The 19,484-nt window shown below is 43.5% G+C and overlaps 1 protein-coding gene across 1 annotated transcript in view; it reads right to left on the bottom strand.

Moving 5' to 3' along the window:
• Positions 1-19,484, bottom strand: part of mib1 (MIB E3 ubiquitin protein ligase 1) — a 53,482-nt gene that overhangs the window by 7,478 nt on the left and 26,520 nt on the right. Inside the window, exons 13-19 of the mRNA XM_070918289.1 lie at positions 5,057-5,189; positions 3,926-4,012; positions 3,237-3,395; positions 1,334-1,515; positions 632-821; positions 450-528; positions 160-309 (exon numbers count right to left, since the gene is read on the bottom strand). Coding sequence (XP_070774390.1) covers positions 160-309; positions 450-528; positions 632-821; positions 1,334-1,515; positions 3,237-3,395; positions 3,926-4,012; positions 5,057-5,189 — 980 coding nt within the window. The remainder of the gene's footprint in view (positions 1-159; positions 310-449; positions 529-631; positions 822-1,333; positions 1,516-3,236; positions 3,396-3,925; positions 4,013-5,056; positions 5,190-19,484) is intronic.

Below are 19,484 nucleotides of genomic sequence, written 5' to 3' on the forward strand. Positions count from 1 at the left end.
GCAAACAAAGGAATAAAATGCATAAGCAAGGCAGCAACAAAGCAAAACATAAAAGGGGCTAAAGCAGATATTTTGAAAAAAGTGGAAACTAAAAGAGAAGAAAAGAAAGAAGGAAAAAAAGGGGGGAATTAAAAGGGAACGTGTGGAAGATTCACTCACTAAGGTCATCATCATCATCATCATCATCATCATCATCATCATCAGCGGCATCATCCTCCATACCTTTCCCTCCACAGCACAGAACGAAAGGCGTGCGGCGTTCCACCACAGCCCGACACTGTACGCACTTCTTCATGAGGCTGGCACAGTCTGGTGACAACAAAACATAGATTGTTCAGACCTGAATGCAAAGTCTATTTTATATACAGTATGCCCCCCCCCAATTCAGGCTAAATTTAAGCAGCAGGTGCAAATGTCAAGGTTATGATGTTGAGATATATGTGACTTACTCTCACAAGCGCACATGTGACCACAGGGCTGGAACAACACGGCTGCCTTTTTGTCAGAGCAGACTACGCACTCCTCGATCTGTGGAGGGACAAATTAAACAACAAAAAGGGAATAAAAGTGTCTATCCACTTGTTATGTATGTATTTCTGGGTGGGGCAGATAGTGATAGTGCTTCTGATACCTTGGTTCTTGACTGGACCTGATCCTTGCAGATGAGACACTTCTTGACTCGAGGTGAGCAGAGGGAGCAGGTGGCGATGTGTCCACAGGGCCCAAACAGAGTGTCTCTCTTCATGTCTGAACACACCATACACTCCTCCAGCGACTCGATGTTGCTGTTCAGAGACGGGCTGCGGGTTCCCACCTGGCCGCTGGAACATTGAGAATAAAAAAACCAGTGTGTGAGAGCAGGGAGAGAGATTACGAGCAAGAGAGGCTGACAGAGAACAAAGAAAATACGTGGAGACAGAGAGAGACTAAAAAATGGAACAAGAGCAGGAAAAGGCAAGAAAGGGAAACAAAGCACAACGTGAAACATTTTTAGCAAAGAAAGGAAATCAATAAGGTTGTCCGATGATTTTCCTGAGATGGTACTCTCTTCCTTTTTCAAAGGCTTAGTTAATCCATAAAAAAAGGACAGTCCAGGCATTACATTACATTCCTTTGCCAGTCGCTTTTGTCAAATGCGACATACAACGAGAAAGTACACTAGTTGTTTACCCCTGTTTCCAGTGTTTATGCTAAGCTAAGCTATCTGTCTCCTGGCTTCATACTTAACAGACAGACATGAGAGTGGTATTGATCTTCCCATCTAACTCTTGGCAAGAAAGTGAATAGGTGTTATTTCCCAAAATGTCAAACTATTCCTTCAAGGGATGTTTACCTGCTCTTCTCTTTGTGGCATTTGGCCAGAGCCTTGCAGAGGCTGGGGTCAGGACACAGGTCTAGAGGGGACTGGCCCTTCTTGTTACGAATGGTCAAGTCCGCTCCGTTAGCTGCAAGGAAGCAGGCGATGGATGCCGCGCTCTTCTTTTCTGCCCCCTGGGTGCCCAAACCCATGATTAACTGCAGGGAGCCAGACAGAAACACAAAAACAGATTAAACATCAGGCGACTTTTGACACAAAAGATTGTTTTCAAGTTGAATCCAGTGGAAACAGAGTCTTTTCTCTACTTTACACACTGGCACTCAAACCATTAGAGAGTAAGAAGAGTAAGGACTCCTGGTTTTAATATTATTCGGATGGCTTCAGAGTTAAAGTGAGATGAACCATGTCAAAGTACAATCAAAGACACGTCTGAAGATGGCTGTCAGGCAGTGTAACCCCCTCACCCTCACCCAAAATCCCATTAACTGTCTCTCTCTCCCTCCTCCAGCTCATCACCTCACCCCAACTCAAAGCCTCTCTCTCTCGCTCTCTCTCTCTAGCAATTTGGGCCTTCCATGTCTGATTGTCCTCAACCAGTAGCTTTTACATCTCTGCTGATGGAGCCATCGGGCCAGCTAATTCAATTCTCATCTTGAAGAGGGGGGAGAGATATGGGAGAGTGACCCAACTGCACATATCTCAATTAGGCCCGCTGTCTGTCTGTTCCGCTCCCTCTGCTGGGGAACCAGGGAGGGCAGGAAGGGGGATAGACGAGGAGGAGGAGAGAAAGAAGAAGGAGGAAGACAGAATGTGACAGGTAAGGTAAGTCTGTAGCTGCAGCTAGGCCCTGTAGCCTTAAACTCATCCCTGTAGGGATTAGTGATGTGGTGTTAACATGAAGAGGGTTCAGGTCTGACATGCCCCTCTACAGAGAGACAAACTCATTCAGGCTGGTCAAGAGGCTGCAGTGAGCTGGTTGACTGCTCCGTGCTGGTGTCAGGCTGCTGTCTGTATGATGGGCCAGTGCACACTGGGCTGTCCAGTGATTCAGATGACGGGGGACTAAGGAGCACTGAGCTTCCTGCCTAACTGCGACCTGTTTCTTTCACACATCGGGCAGTGGTTCACACACTGATCTTCTTACAGGTGTATATACAGGCCCAGGTCCTAACCCAAAACCCAGAATGCTGCCAAGAAAACCCTAAATACAATCACCCAAAATCATAATGGCTAAATGCCATGACATGATTACACTCTCTTATCACTGGTGGTGTTGTAAGGGACAAACATTCAAATCTAAGTCGAATTAGTCAAATCAATTCAGTTTCTATTACTATATGGTTACTACGGAGTTATTACAGGATTAGCAGAACCACGGTAGCTAGTGATAGTGACTGCTTGCCCTCTCAACCATGAATACTGTTCTTCAATCTTAGATACATTACAAAATCTCCAGAGTATATGTTGCAATAAGTTGCAACAGGTGTATTATTATGCCTCTCATACAGAGCTGAAGTGTAAAAGTGGCATAAACTATTCCTAGGTGTGAATATGTTTGCATGTGCATCAGCCCTGCAATATACTGGTAACTTGTCCAGGATGTCTCCCAGTGTTCTGCCCAATTTATACAAGGTAAGACTCAAGCGTCTCTCAGTAGGAAAAAGCAGCTATAGAATTTAAGAGTCTAAAGTTCTTATAACATGCTGCATAAAACTGTGTGCTTTTTCTAGCCAATCTAGCCAGTCATGTTTTTAGTTTGCTGTATTCTTGTTGATAACTGCATCTCTTGGCTGGTCGTTTCTTTTTTATTAGAACACCTTAATGCTGTGATGCCTTATGACACCTTAAGGAACCTTGACCCAAGTAAATTACTGTAATCTAGGAGGAACAGTGAGGTTAATAATAGATGTATATGTACTGTGTTCTTGGAGGGTTCCCAGGGCTCCACTTTGCTGACGTCCTGCATATCTTGGAGTTGTCGCAATTGTGACAGTGTGTGGTGACGCAGTGCCTCGTGAAGTGGTGTGTCCCCGTCCTTGTCCTGCACATCAAGCTTGGCCTCTGCGCGCACCAGCAGCTGTAAAAAAAAAAAAAAAAAACCCAACAACACATAAATAAACAGTCACACATACAGGCAGTCAAAAAGAAACTCTAGCAACAACCATAAAACAACTTTAATTTTATGCTAAAATGCAAATGCCACAGTGCTGATTTATAAGGCTGCTGCTTACAATGCACTGCCTCGGTGTTGTATTGCCCAATTAAGGAGTGCATTTTTTCTTGAGTCCACAAGATGGCAACGCAGCAATCTCAATGCAACACTACGCCAAATGACTCTAACCAAGACACTGCCTCAGAGAACATTTTCCCTTACACAGCATCAATCTGAAGCAGGACCTCATTCAACTGCAGGACATCCGCCGGTGCAAATTAAATGAGGGGCTGCACTGATGTGGCCCTTTTGTGTACAGTCCAGAATGAGGGACTGATAGAGAGATAACTAGAGACAGGATCTGCAGTTTGCGGTGGAAGTAAGAGGGTAAATGAGGAGAAAAAAATGACAGCAGGCATAAGAAAAAGGATAAAAAAAGAAGAGGGCACACTAACCCGGACTATCTGGGTGTGTTGACGCTCCACTGCCAGGTGTAATGCCGTCTGCTGGTTGACGTTCTGGATGTCTAAGCTGGCGTTGCCCTGGGAGGTGGGAACAGGGAAGGAGCAAACACATAAACACACAATAAACATATGGGCATTCATTAACAACCCACCATAATGAATCACACATACATATGTGCATGTAGACAGTGACAGACAATGAATGTAGACAAGATTGTAACAACCATTCTGGCTTTATGTGCCATGACAGAACCTTCCTTCCTTCAACCCTGCCGACCAAAAAAGTATCACCTGGGGGGGTTGGAAAAAAAACTGCATCCTACAATAACGCTGCATGTGATTGTCATTTCCAATTGCGAACACCTCAGCTGAGGAGATGTGGAGGGAAGATAAGCATTGTGATCAGGCAGTGTGTGAAATCCCCAAGTAATAAGACTGACTGACTGACTGACTGACTGACTGACTGACTGGCTGGCTGGCTGGCTGGCAGGGAATCTGCAGTGCACCTTGTAGTGTGGTGCAATTTCTGAATAGAAAGCTGAGCCATCACTGCGAACCAGCCCATTGCAGGGACTTGGGAAAAAGGCCGTCCCCGCTTAAAGGTAGCTTGCACAGCGAGCGTTCATGCGTTTGAATGTTGCAGTAACATTGCTGCCTTGCACCATATCCTAATTAATCCAGTTCCCACTTGGTCAGATGACTTTTGCTGTAAACTCCTGTATGTGTTAGTCTTCAGGGAGTTAAACCTGCAATCTCAGAAGGGAGAAGTGCACAAAGCTATGATTGCAAGAGGTGGATATGAAGGCCCAACAGCACTAAAGAATACCCCTGGAGGCCCTGTGAACCGTATGGATTCAATAAAAAAATGGCAGTTATAGCAGCTTCAACTGGTCTACAGCTTGCTGGCTGCGGGGAGTGTAGTGGAAGCTGCTCTTAATGGTCTGTAGTCAGGGAAAGCCAGGAGTGCAGGCTGTGGTGATGCAGCTATGGTTTGGGCTAATAATTGTAAACGGCAGGGGTCTCTTATAGTGTATGAATAACTGCATCTGTTGTCAGTTTAAGTGATTAAGCATGCAATAAAACAAGCTATTTATATGTCTGCGAGTGCTGGTGTGTTGTTACCTGGTGCACCAACAGCTCAGCCACCTCCACATGGTTGTTGAGGGCAGCCAGGTGCAGTGCGGTGTAACCGTCGTCCTTCTTCTCGTCTACGATCCAAGGCCTCGGCAGTTTGGATAGCAGCACACGCATGGCACTGCACAGAGAGGAGACGGGGAGAGAGGGAAAGAAGTGAGTGTTTGAATGGGCTGAGCTGGGACGCATGACCGAAAAAGCCCAAGAACGTACAGACAGAACAGTCAATTTGATAGTTTATGATGAAAAATTAATCTATCTGTGATTCAATGTGACTCTCATGCACTGTATGATAGCTTATGGCAAGGCACGAGCTGGTGTAAGCAAACACATCACAGTGTCTGTACTGCTGATACACAACATATTCCAATAGCTTTTTTTTTTTTTAGCAGAGCATATCCCATTTTCTTACATGGGGACAAGAATACTAAATCAACTTAGGGAGGAGTTGCTTTCCCAAGCAAGAGTGTTATTTACATCAAGCTTTGAGCGGTACAAGAGCTGTGTGTTATTTTAGAGTACCCCTACCCTCTCTTCAGTTAAAAAGGGAAGCCACTTTTCCCTTGATAATGCGCAAAAGCGCCTATCATTGGGAGGCAAAATGGTAATTACACAAGATTTAGCTGCATTCACTCAGGTCTCCTCATGGGTAAGAAACAGACAAGGTGGGAAGGGAAAAAATCCATTGTTTAAACAGTGCTGTTTAACAGAAGTGGCCTGGTGTGGTGAAAAGAGCCAGTCAGTTCTGTGCCACTGAAGGTCATTTAGAGGATGTGAGCCAGGGAGAGACGTGGCTGCAAAGGCAACTGTACAAGAGGAAGGCTGGGAAGGAGTCACAGTGTCACAGTGGGGATAAAGAGGGAGGCTGACTGTCACTCCCTACAGCGTCACTGGAGAAAAGAGATGTCTGTTTTACTTGTAAAAAGGAAGCCACACAGGTTTCCCTTCCTTATTAAAGTCGAAGATCACAAAAAAAGAGACAGCAGGGGAAAAAAGAGAAATTAATTCGATTTAAGCTGTAATTAGTAATAAATAGATGTGAATGAACACCCTTCTTCCTACTGAGTCAACTAGGTTTCATAGCATGACAGCTTTATTTTAGTGTTTGAACTTATTCATTATCTCTTTGCCCCAAACCCGTACCTCTCTTTCTACTCTTTGTGCTTTAGCCCCTGGGCACACATCCAGGCATATGGTACATGAGAATACTGAAATGAGACTAATCCCTAATTTAATGTATGACCAGAACATCATTTGAGGATATGTGATGAGAAACACAGGCTCTTCAATTAGTATAAATACTATGGAATAAGAAAGAAAGACACTTAAAAGCCATATCCCTGAACTGCTCTTGTATCTTGTCTGTAGTTAGGTACACAATGTACCTTCAATCAGCATTAAAGCCGCAACGCTGGAGGGAACAATTCTGACCTTGATTAACCCTGAATAATCATGCAGGGCATATCTTTGAACTGCGACAAAAGGAGGCAGCTGATTTTTACTCTGACTTCGATATGGCTGAACAGTCCCCATGCGAGCACTGGAGTGTTTACGTACACAACAGTAAGGTAAATAGGGTCGGAAACAGTACAGGGAGGAAATGGGCTTCAGTACAGAGCAGGAAGGCCACAGCCTGCACAATCAATGAAAACTGTTAACTATTAAGACAGAGAAAAGAAAGAAATGCAAACCAACATGCTGGCAGGCTTTCAGACTGAAGGTAATCAGGATGGCTGGTCCCCTGCGGGTTTTTGCTAAACCTACAGCTTGTCTCCCTCCTTCTGGAGTAATGAAAGAGAGCATCATCAGCACACCCTCTTGAGGAAAGCAGAGAAAGAGGGGCAGAGAGGCAGGGGGGCAGGCAGTCAGCACCTCTGTACGGACAGAGATCCGGAGCTGGTGTACTGCTGCAGTGATGAACAGCGCAGCACACTGATCCCAGGCTCCCTCGCTCTCTCTCTCTACCTCTCATTGCACAGAGGCTTACGCACACACACACCTGCATTGCTTGCAGCCATCTTCAACCACTTAATGCAGAGGAGCACTGCTTAAATGTGATAGCAACCGCACCCATTCTGCCTAATCTCACATTCATAATGTGTCGCCTTTGTTACAAAGAATTATTTGCTTGCGTACAGTAGATTTACCATCTCAGGGGGGACTTTTGAGTAATTTCAGCCGTGGCGCTCCCACTGGGTGGGAGTTGAGATTTAAACAAGCAAATTATTCAAGAAAAGACCTTGCCACATCAGATTCTTGCCTGAAGCTATAACATAAAACTTATTCCCAGTGGTTAAACATAGTACTCTTTTAGCTTTCTTTCAAGAAAGACTGATAGGACAATACAGGAATGCAGTTTTTTTTCTTAACTACAACAGTCTCCACCAGAATCAAGGGCAATTGTCCCACATCAAGCCTTTGTTCTTTTTGTGCCCATTTTCTTCCTCCTATTGGTGCAATATATAACATTTGTGCGATCTGGATTGGCTGGAACTATCTCCTATATGTAGAACAACTGGCCAATAAATGCACGCCTGCTACACTTTAGGGGACAGACTGGCGCCTTCTAGTGTCAAAACCAGGCACTTGAGTGCTAAGCAGGTGTTTGCTGGTGTGGGGAGCCCCTCCAATAGAAGTCTAGATTGACAGGCTCCCTGCCACGCTGGGCGAAATGGGCGGACATTAATATTAATGCCCCATACTGGCACTGCTGCATTGCAGTTAAGCTATTTGCTGTAAAGGCAGAAAACAGAGAGTGAATTAAGAACCAAGAAATAAATCCTAGTTGTTTTTTTATCTCATGGGTAAGTGATGTTAGAAGTGACTGGGGGGGGGGGGTGGGGAGGGTACAAGAGAAACTGTATGTTGGCCCTTGAGGTAGGTTGTCGAGTGGGAGACAGAAGAAGAGAGTGAGTCTAGCCAGCTCAGGCTGCAGACCTTTTACTGAGCAGAAGACACTGACTTGACCTGGGAGTTAACATTTAGACAACTCGGGTTATCTGCTACGAGAGGGAGACCGATATCTAGAGTGAAGTGAGAATCTCCTTATTACAACTGAACTAAAAAATCAATGCTGTGGTCTGTGTAAATGCAGGAGGATGTGCAGCTGAGGAGAGGGAATGGTAGAGGAGAGAGATGACATGATGGAACTGGGTCACCCTGTGAGAGATCTCAAGAGTCCCTCAGGAGAGCTACACAGGGGCCTGTTGTCTTGGGCTGCAATTTGTCATTGACCAGGGCGCTCTCTGACGCCCTCAGCTCTGTGTGTGTTGGTGTTTGTCATTGTATGTAAGACAGCGGATGTGTGTGCGCGTGCAATTGTGTGTGTGTGTGTGTGAGCGTAGGGGTCGACAGGGCCCTTCTGCTGCCCTCGTCTGGCTGACAGCCATCTGTGTGGTGGTCAGTATCCGTTATTACAACAGGAAGTGAGAGTCGAGGGACAATCACTTGGGTAGGACAGGGCAAAATGGGAACAGTCAACATCCAGCCTGAGATTAATGGCTGCGCACAAACATATGGTTACTCTGATGTAGGAGACGTGTTTGGCATACCATCATCTATTAACTAAGGCTTCAAGCTCAAGAGAGGAGATCCAAATTCTGCATCGGAAATCAGTCGCCAAAAGGTGCCACCTGCCTTGGGAACATAAAATGCTTTATAAAACTGATATTGAAAATGATCAGTCTAGCAACTGTGAGAGGGCTTATACGCATACGCAACATATCAGATCTATCGCCATGGGTACAAATACTTCATACCCCAATACCAACGTAATCAAGGTCCACTTTTAACTTTTCCCAGAGCTTTAAACTGCATCACACAGTCTTCATGCAGAAACTTTTATCCATTCCATTGTTAGGACTTTAGCTAAAAGTGTCATTTATAAGCAAACACAGACAAGTCCTAAAAGTGCAATATATCAAATTATAACAGCTACTGTCTTTAGTCTTTTGTCTTTTGTCGACTTGCACGTCAAAAGGTCCATCTCCATGACAACTGAGCAGACTCTGTCCGCTGATGAACACCATTTGATATGGTTGTACGCCTTTGGAAAAAAGCTAGTAAGTGGGCTTTTAGTTGAAATTCCTTTATCAAAAATGGTTTTAGGTGCCTAACCTTATCCATACTGCCTTCAAGAAACTGAGCTGGTAACACTGTTCCATGAGGTTTGTTTATATATTCCTTCCCCAGTACTAGCAGGATTTTTTCCCTTGAGGCAGTCTTTCTTGGAACAGCCTTTCGAGATGAGACGACTTCAGACGATACATGAGGTGTCAGCTCATCTGAGACAGGATCAATACTTTCAGGTCCTTTGAAATAGTGAACCCTGTTCCCAACAAATCATTCACAATTGCAACACACTAACTTCCCCCTTTCCACTCTGAGCAGGGAGGCGCTCTTCATCATGTGTGAGAGGTTTGGAAGGCACAGAGTCCCTAAGTCAGAGGCAGCTGGGAGGGTTAGAGTCATAAAACTGTTCAGAAACTTACTCATCTTAAAACATGCTGCTTTGAATGGGAATGTTGGCTCACATATTGCTTATTTTTTTAAACTGTGTGTGAAAATGAAACCACTGCTGTCACTAAATAACACAACACATATAGCACGAGACAAATAATTTAAGTAGCCTATAATCCACATGAACTTCAGATCCCTCAAAGTTCATTGTGGCCATCACTCCACCCCTAGAAGCAATTGGTTACCAGATCACTTTGTCAGGGCAGTCCCACAGCTACTGGCCGTCCTGCTGTGCACAGAGTAAATAAACACAGGTAGCGTCCAGGCCAGCAGTGCAGCAGAGAGCTGAGGACAAGAGCCTAACTGGCTCCGCTCGATAAAAAAAGGCTTTCATTACCATGCCGTGAAGAGAATAATTTCCCCTACAATGTGACCTTCCCCTGCCTGCCTGTACCTGAGGCCCCAGAGTGAGCATGCTTTTATTAAGGACTATTTGCATAAACCCGGGAAGGGGGAAGACGGGAAAGGGGTGCATTGCTATGATGTTTTGGTTATCACTATAGCTATTGCCGGTGCCTTGAAGGTTGTTTAGGAGACGCCAGGTGCATTTTCAAACATCTCTGGTACAGTTGTCAGTCCATTTGGGAAGTGGGTGGGGGCCTATAAAGGCTTAGCTTTAATTAGCCTTAAATCACCTGGTATTATGGGGCGTCCTGATTCATAGCAATTTATGAAGGAGGCAGCAAGACAGTCAGAGAAGCCCAATGGCGCGTTAATGTCCCATTGGTTTGAGATGACCCAATTATTTTCCCGTGCTACTCTTCCTTTGCACTTTTTTTCTCCTCAGCACCTTCAAAAAACCTCATTCTCATTTCTGCATGAGCCATAATAGTCATAATATACACCTTTTACCCAAAAAGCGAAGAATGACATAAAAGATAAAGCAAGGACATGCAGATTATATTAGAATAAAGAGACACCTAAATCATGCATACTATATCGAACAATTGCTCAATAGAATCATTACCTATAAAACAAGCATGCAATTATTGAACATCCCTTTTCACACAGGCTTGGGTAGGCCTGGATCATAACGTAATATGGTGTGCATTCATTTCTTGTCTTTTGCCAATGCAAATCTGGGGACAGCTGAATAAATATTAATAAAACTGACTTGAAATTAACTGGCAGTGTGAAATTGACTCGCAAGTAGTTGACCTAGGACTGACATAAAGGAGTGAATACACTTTGACAATGTGCAAATAACATACTTTAAAAGGTGACAAAATCACACAGCAGGATTCGGAAAATGAAAATTGTAGCTCAAAACACTTATCAGCCAAAGATACAAAAAGACTTGAGTACACTGTCACTAGAGCACCCACACTCGCTGGCCTCTCTTTCCTATCATTAAAGTCATTGCACCTCAAACAAGCTGCTAACAGAGCAAAGAAAATCATCTCTGACCCCATCAGCCTGCTCACTCCCTTTTCTACAAACAGTCCTCCGGAACACGCTATAGATCACTACCCACACAACAGCTTCTAATACAGCTTTTCTTGTTGAACTAATTAAATTCATGAAAACAAAACCTACTTGTCAAGATGTACACTGGGATGTATGAATGTATACATGAAGATTTTATGTACTGTCTATATCCATACAACGCTGTGTGTATATCTGTATGTTTCTGTGTTGTACTGGCTGTGAAAACAAATCTCCTTCTGGGACAATCAATCTAAAACCAAATTTATGCACTTTAAAATATCAATACATCTCTGATGCTGTTTAACCTACTGTATGTATATGTAATGTTTTTATTGATGGGTATGTGCTCATCCACTGTATCTGTTGTGAGAAACTGAGCTCATTAATATGCTGTACTAAATGCAAATTATGGCTTTAGCCAATATATTGATTTTATGGTCCCTGCAACTGCTAAGATGGTGGTGAGAACCCAAACCAAGACTTCAAAACATCCCTTCAGAAACCTATGGGTAACATAACAAAAATGCTCCATCTGTGTTTTACTACAGTGCAAGATGCAGAGACACTATGGAGTGACACTTGCAGCTACTTCACGGTGAATGCTTTACAGCAGAGACAAGGGAATGTATCTTTTTCTGTGACGCAGCTGCACAAAGTGATATGTCATAGGCACTTAGAGCCGCTCAGATTATGTTGGTTAGGTTCTGCGCAAAATTACAACTGCAGCAAATTTGGAGGCTTTTTAACAGTGTTTTTTTACGCCAGTGGATTTGAGTAAAACGTACTTGCCCCAATCTCCGCTTTGTTAGGTACCCTCTTAGCCTCAAGCTGAGCTACGTTATCAGCACTCTTTGTGTTGAGCCACCATGTCATTGTCATTTGAATTGTTTTTAGGTTTTGAGCATAAGCTCGCTCACCCAACAGCATCTAAATGACCTCTTATCTGTGAAGCCAATGTTTCATTTCTGACCGACAATGGCTCTTTCATTGTGACTGAGGTACTGGCCATTTTGTGATTATAAAGTCCCTATCAGTTTCTATGAAACAAAATCAGACTTACTCCTGCCTGGTGAAATTAATTGCAAGAGCTTGCACAGAGAGGTACAAAGCGGTAAATAGAACCGAGGGATTGACTCTGGGTTTTGCAGAGCGGTGGAGAATTCAGCCGCGCTGAAGGTCCTTCGATCGACAGCCACTCAGCAGCATGCCACACTGTCACCATATGGGCAGACAGTCTGAGAGGCTTCCATGATCTACAGCAAATCTACCACTTTAAATCACCCCTCGCTCCCTGGCCTGCCTCCCACCTTTCTGCCCCGTCAAAAACACATTACACTCACCCTCACACTCGCCCTGAAACGCTCATCTCTGTATGGTGAAACCTGTGAGGGTCCCTTTATACACAGCAAGTCAGCAGTAACAGTATTGCACCTTAAACACAACAGAAAAACGAGGATAACACACTATCAAATTCTCTTCCACAGTAATTGGCAGAACAGATCCAAAGTGACACAAACAAGCTGCCATATTGCAGCTGATGAGTCTGACTTTCTCAGCAGTTACACTTCTAGGCACACATGCAGAGGAAGAAGCTGTGGCTGAAAGAACGGTTTGGTAATTAAAATCTATTGTTTGCAGTGGGAAATAATAGGGATCAAAGGGCCTTGTATCAGCTACTGCCTCCCCTAAGCACTGAGACAACAGGCCATATGCCCCAGAGCAGCACAGAAAATGTCTAACAGCCAACTTGTTAATGGCGGGGGAATGTAGCTTGTATGAATGTACTATACATTACACAGATAAGGCTCCATAGAAACTTGAACGTATTCCACATGGATCCGCGATTCTACAGATAGTGCAATGAAGGTTTTGTTCTACAATTTTCGACGTAAGCTACTCTGTCTAATCCCAATAATGTAATGCTTTTTTACAAAGAAAGTGCTGTGCCACTGTCGATGTTTGGACGCAAGCATCCGCATACAAGCATGCACAAGCACACCAAATGACACAAACAAACACAAATCCTTATCCCCTTGACCTGTCATACTGCATTTACATGGGAGCCACTGACTTCAGTGTCCGTACGGGTTACCAAGGTAACATGGTCTGCATTATTCAACAGCTAAGCTTGGTTTAGATGTGAACATCGGCCTGAATGTGTCCCTCAGAGTACATTAGGGTTACTAATACCTCCTCGACTGACAAAAATTGTATACGCCTGGGCAAGGGATACTGGGCAGAAGTTCCCACATTTGACCATACACATCACACAGGTAAACAGCATTTTGAAGAGCTGCTCCCACAGGACTCAGATATGTGAATTTGGCTCCTTACACATCTAATATAGTTAAAACTGGTTGCTGCAGTGTTTTCACAGTGAAAATTCAAAATGGTTTTAGATGATCTAGGGTATGGCCAGGCATTCCTTACTTTGTCACCTTATTAAAAATGTTTTCAACAACTTACTACATAAAGCCTGATTTATGATCCTTCATTTGCTTTATTTAAAATATAAAAACATATATATAATATAAAAAATAACTTTTTTGTATTGATAAAAATAAAATAAAATCATGATTATTAATATTTATATTATGTGTGTACAAATCATTTATATTATATTGATATAAAGCCAAGCTCTATGAAGTACAAAACAGAAAATAATAACTAAAAATAAATAACAATATTCAATCACACTAGGTGACCAGCTAGTTAAAAATGTAGTCAGTGACATGGGTTTTGTGTTGTGTGAAATCATATTTACTTTACTGCAAGGTTTATACTGATGTTTTACATGCGTTCACTCAGCTAAGATAAATGCAGCATGCCTCTCCGTGTTTCATTAAAAAAACAAACCAAAGTGCCATCACTGATGTTAAAGTACCATCAAACTCAAAAACAAATTCTATTACTTATTCCAATACATCAAGTAAATAGATAAACTACATTTGTTTTTAAATGGGGGGAGAAAATATTAAAGATGCCTGACAGCTGTGCTGTGGATGTATATCACCTTGCTCTGTCATATTTATTACCTGCATTGCTGAGGCACTTAAAGTGCCACAAATAAATCCTGCTCTTTCTAGGTTTGGCAAGTGGGAAACCATACCATCAGTGCTTATAGTGGCTCCACAATGCAAGCTTTTCTCTTTGCGTGCTATAGTCACTTTCCCAAAAGCTCTTTATGTCCTTGAGTCCCTTCAGTAAGGGATGTACCCCTCCCTCTCTCCCTCCATCTATCCCTTGATTCCTTGTTTCCTCTCTTTCCCCTCTATCCATCCATCCATCCTTCCCTCCCTCTGCTACCCCCACCCCTCCCTCTTCCAACATGTGCTATAGCAACATAGCAGCCAGGACTCAATGTTTCAGCATGCCACAGGACAGACAGAGCATTACAGCATGGCTGAGCTTATCTATTGGCTCAGAGCCACTGTTGGCCCAGCCCTAGGAGGAAGTGTAGGCGTTCTGATTGGTCACAGGGGGATTGGGGCTTGTATCAGCTTGTCCTCTGACTGATCTGTTGGACTGGTCCCAGCTCATACAGAGGTGGACACTGGGAGGGCTTCTAGGATTGGGTGACTTTTCAATTAAGTCACAGTGCATGCTGCAGCAAACTGGTATCCAGGCTCACTGAATGGACCAGTCGCTGCACTGCATCTTTAATGGGTACACTCTTCAGTGAGTAGTTTAACTAGAATAAGCAAGAGCAACATAATACAGAGTCTAATTGAACAACTGAATATAATAACAGATAATACCAAGGAGACACATGTAATTACAAATAATAAATCTGCAGGATCAGTCTCTGTAGAATACATAGAGAACGTTATGATAATTGTCCAACACAAGGATATTACCTCCCATTGTGGGCTACAAGAACTCACGAAGTGTAGTTCATCTGGATTCCAAAGGTTACTTTGACATATCTCTGCGATCAGTTATCTTTTAATGAATTACAGCTGGGCAGCTGTGTATAACCCTTCCCCTGACCAAGTTTATCGCCTCCACCATCCTGCCATCAGGAATTATCACACACTACTCTGTAAACATGGCGAGATCATACACACAGCAGATAAATACACAAACACTAATAGCCGAATCACTATGCCAAAGTGACGTCCCTCCTCAATTTTACCCTGTAAAACCCTGATATTCTACCATCATGTATTGTGTGAATGTGTGTATGTGGTGTGTGTATCAGCATATGAGCATATGGTGACAAGGAGAAACTCATACATTGTCTTCAGCAGCTACAACACCTTTCCTGTCACCTCTCTTTATTTTATCGATAGGGTTGTTGGCTGTTGCATCTGGCCGTCCTCACCTGTACTAACTTCTAAAATCTGGGAAAATTAAAACTTGCAATCATTAAAGACTAATTCAGGTTACGCATCACAATGTAAACTATGCTTGTGTATGCGCGAATTTACTTTAGTGGCCAACTGCACATAAATAAACATAGATTGTAAGCAGTATACTGTGGGTGTGTATGTGTGACTCAGAGAAAATGGTCTTGGAGACATATGCATCCCTGCAGTGCATTGGTATTTGTGCAGTTTGTGAGTCACTTAATGGTAACATGCGGCGCCAGTAAGGCACGGTAAAAGATCAGAGGCAGGAGAGGCAGAGGAGCTTCCCCTGCAGTGAGGCTGGAGGGAACAATGGGCTGCTGGATCAGAGAGCCTGACTGCCACTGGCTTCCCCCTCCAGCACCCAGGTAGGTTGGCCCATTCATAAATCACTTTTATTCCTCCAAGCGCTCAACAGCCTCACCTCTTCAAATGATGCACTGTGTAAAGGGATGAGGAGGGAGGGGTTGAGACAGGGGACAGAAGAGGGGGGTGTGGGGGAGGGAGAAGAGAGGAACTGACTAGGGAGATAAAGTGAGCATGAGGACGAGCCAGGCTGATGGAAGAGGAGCATGGAGATTTACTCAAAAAGCACAAACTGGACTCATTAGAAATGGCTCTAATCCCTCTATGATGTTGACTGGTGGGCAGGCACACAGAAAGGAGGAATTAAGACAAGCTGAAAGACCGACCAAGACTTCACCAGCTGGCTTGAAGCTCAAAGACAAAAACAGGGGCTTCATCACAATCTGAAGCTAACCAGAATTCCCTGTTCGAAACTTCAGTCTGTGAGGAGACCTTCCTCTCATCAGGACTGCCCATCATATGAAAGAACCAAAAACACCTAATACGTATTAAAAGACATTCACACCCAGCACCCCTGAACTTCTCCATGTTCTATAACTCTGAATCACAGCGGAAGCAATCAGGCTTATTGAAATTGATCAAAAGGAAGACTATTTAATGTCAGAGTGAAAACAAATCTCAACAAATTTATCTTAATTAAGTTCAAATAAAAAACAAAATAATTGATTGTACTCAACCCCCTCAAGTCAATATTTAGTCAAGGCACCACTGGCAGCAATTAAAGCCTTGACTCTATGTGAATAGGTCTGTGTAGACACCCCCATTTTACCCTCATTCTTCTTTGCTAAACTGCCCAAGCTCTGTTATGTTGCATGAGATCCATGAGAAACAAGCCATTTTAAAGTCCTGCCACAAATTCTTGATCACAAGCCATCCAGGGCCTGCAGCAGAGAATCATCCTCACAGCATGGTGCCGCCACCACCACTCTTTCATGGTGGGGACTGTGGGTTTCTGTGTGCAGTGTTTGACTTGAACCAAACACAGCATTCACTCGTTGACTAACTGGCGGTGGGCCTTGCAGATTTGTGTTTAACCATCATTTGTCACACATTGATTAAAAATTGATAAAACTCTCCATTCAACATTTTATAAAATGTCTAAAAACAACTGGCCTCACCACTGATGATTTGGAAACATTTTCAAAAATGTGGAGGGTGAACACTCCTGCAATTAATTCTGTCTTATATTTGTACTTAATTTAGATCAATTTATAGAAATGTATTTGGTTTGCTGCTTTTCTGTTGATCAATGTCTCAAATACTAATGACATCAATTAACAATTCTTAAATAAAAACAGGAAATAAACAGGTTCAAATGTTAAAGTTTCTACAAGAAACTTGTAATCAGCAAATTAATGTTGCATTTTTTCCTCCCACGATGCATCATCTGTACAATATAAAGCATCATTAAAACATGCAAATGGCTGTTTTTTGTTTGTTTTTTAATTTGAATGGTCTTAAGCAGTACTTCTAGGGAGAAGGACCCGTCCCACCCCTTCATCCAAGGAAAAGAAAGCACATCCATTAGTCGACCCTTTTCTTATTGATCGATTAACTGCTCAGCTAAACATTCAGCCCTGTGCTATTCATCATGGAGGAAAGATGTAAGCCATGCTGCTGAGTTTCAGGGGCAGATGGGATGTCGGGGTGTAATTGAGATTAAACTGGTGGGTTGGGTGGCTGGAACAGGCAGGGTGGAGACCCACTGAGGGGATACACGAAACACACAAGGGCATCGTCAATGGAGATAGTTATAGGCCACAAAAACCTTAACGAACTGAGCAGAGAGTTAATGCACACAATCAAGTTCAAATGCGCATGTCCAGTACGTGCATGTATTGTGTGTGAATTTACACACAGTACATGAAAGGTTCCACTACGAGGGAATTAAGGCTGGCTGGAAGATGACTGTTGGTTAAATTTTAAGTAGTGTGCAGACGTGGAGACTGCAGGGCAATAACAGGTGGACATTCACAGTTGCCATTTATGTAGCTGCAATTCTGCACTTTGATTGGCCATGTAAGGTCAAGTTTTGCGCAGACACATTAGCTTGGAATCCATTTTACCTCGCAAATGGTCAATTCTTGTAACAGCCGTAAAGATAATGTAATCGAAAAGCTATAAATTGCAGTGACAATACATTAATTAAATTGCACACTTAAATCTATGCAGAATTATCTCCACCATGGAAAAAGGCCTGAGATATAACTGAGAGTGAGGGCAGAATGACTGGGAGCTTGTTAAAAGGCTTATCAAATCAAGGACCAGAGAATTGCGTGACATTTTTCTGGCTCATGAAAATACACTTTGACAAATGTTCCCGCTGTAGTGATTGTGTTTGTGAGTTTTCACAATCTCATTCATTACAGCTTGAAATGCCACAGCCTGGTTTCCATATGATCACCTTAAAGAGCATATTGGTGTGCAAAAACATTGGCTTACACATCCTGGGGCATTCTGCAGTTAAAATGCAGGTGGGGTAAGTAAGAGGACTTGTGTGCTGTCATTGAGGTATAAGAGGAGAGAGTGAAAAAGAGAGGAGGGCACAGAGGACATTGCTTCCGTACAGTATAGATGTGCCCCGTGATGAGACCAACTAATTAAACAGATTCTTCAGTGGCCGCGCCTCGGGAAAGCTTGAAAAAGACACTTGAAAATTAATGAGAGCTCAAAAAGGAGAGAACGCAGCCCAAACTTTCCAGTGCCTTGGAAGTGAGGCTGCCACTTGTCTTCCCAGCATTGCCAAAAGCAGTATAAATAAATAAGTAAATAAATAAATGTGAAAACACAATAATATTTCCTGCTTTCTTACACCCTCCACACTTCTCTGCACTACACATTCACCCTTACTCTCTCCTCCATTTCTCCAATATGCAGTTATTCTAAGTATAGAGGTGAGCAGACGGAACCTCTACCATAAGCAGCGTGTTCCAGCTCTATTTAAAAAGAAGAATGATAGAGACTGTGGGGGGGTCAAAAGGACACAGAGAGTGAGGGGGTGGTATCAGAGGAGGCGGTGGAGTTGGTGGTGAAGGATGTAAAGCAGGGGAGGGGGGGAAAGAATCAAGAATATACAAGTGGAAGCACGAGAGACCACTTTATTTGGAGCTACTAAAAATAGCGCTGAAAATGGTAGCAGGGGCTAGCTGGCCTAACGCTCCTCTCTCCTTCCAGGCCGGTGGAATCGATAGGCAAGGAGCCGTAGGGGAGGCTTCCCGGAGCCTGCAGCCAACAGTTGCTGAGGGGGGATATGGAAGAGAGGCGAGGGGGGGCAAGGAGAGGAGCAGAGTGGAGTGGAGCGGAGCTGGAACTATTTTTTGCACTGCTTGACTAAATATGGTCAGGGAGGTGGTGAGACAAGACACATGAGCAGCCCAGCAACAGGGGCCGAGGCATGTTTCAAATGCTTGGCTTCCCACAAAGTGCTAACCGTTTAGCTTAGCCCTCCACACTGTGGGGCAGGAAGAGGCTGGCTGGTTGACCTCTTGTCCCTAATTTGCTGCCACTGTGTTCATCCTGTGCTCTCTGCCCCTAAAAACTGCAGCAGCATCTCGACTTGATCTTTTCCCAGTAAAAAAGGTGCTCCTTGCGATGCACTATCCAGAAGGCATAAGCCTCATATTGAAGATTCACAAATGCAAAAAAATGTGAACACCAAAAATACCAAAAAGATATTGCAATATCCTCCGTCTCTAGTCCCTGACAATGGTAATCAAATTTGCATGGATCGCGAGGGACTATTAAAAGTACAGCTG

This window comes from Enoplosus armatus, chromosome 14 (assembly GCF_043641665.1).
Source record: "Enoplosus armatus isolate fEnoArm2 chromosome 14, fEnoArm2.hap1, whole genome shotgun sequence".
In the NCBI taxonomy this organism is placed as follows: domain Eukaryota; kingdom Metazoa; phylum Chordata; class Actinopteri; order Centrarchiformes; family Enoplosidae; genus Enoplosus; species Enoplosus armatus.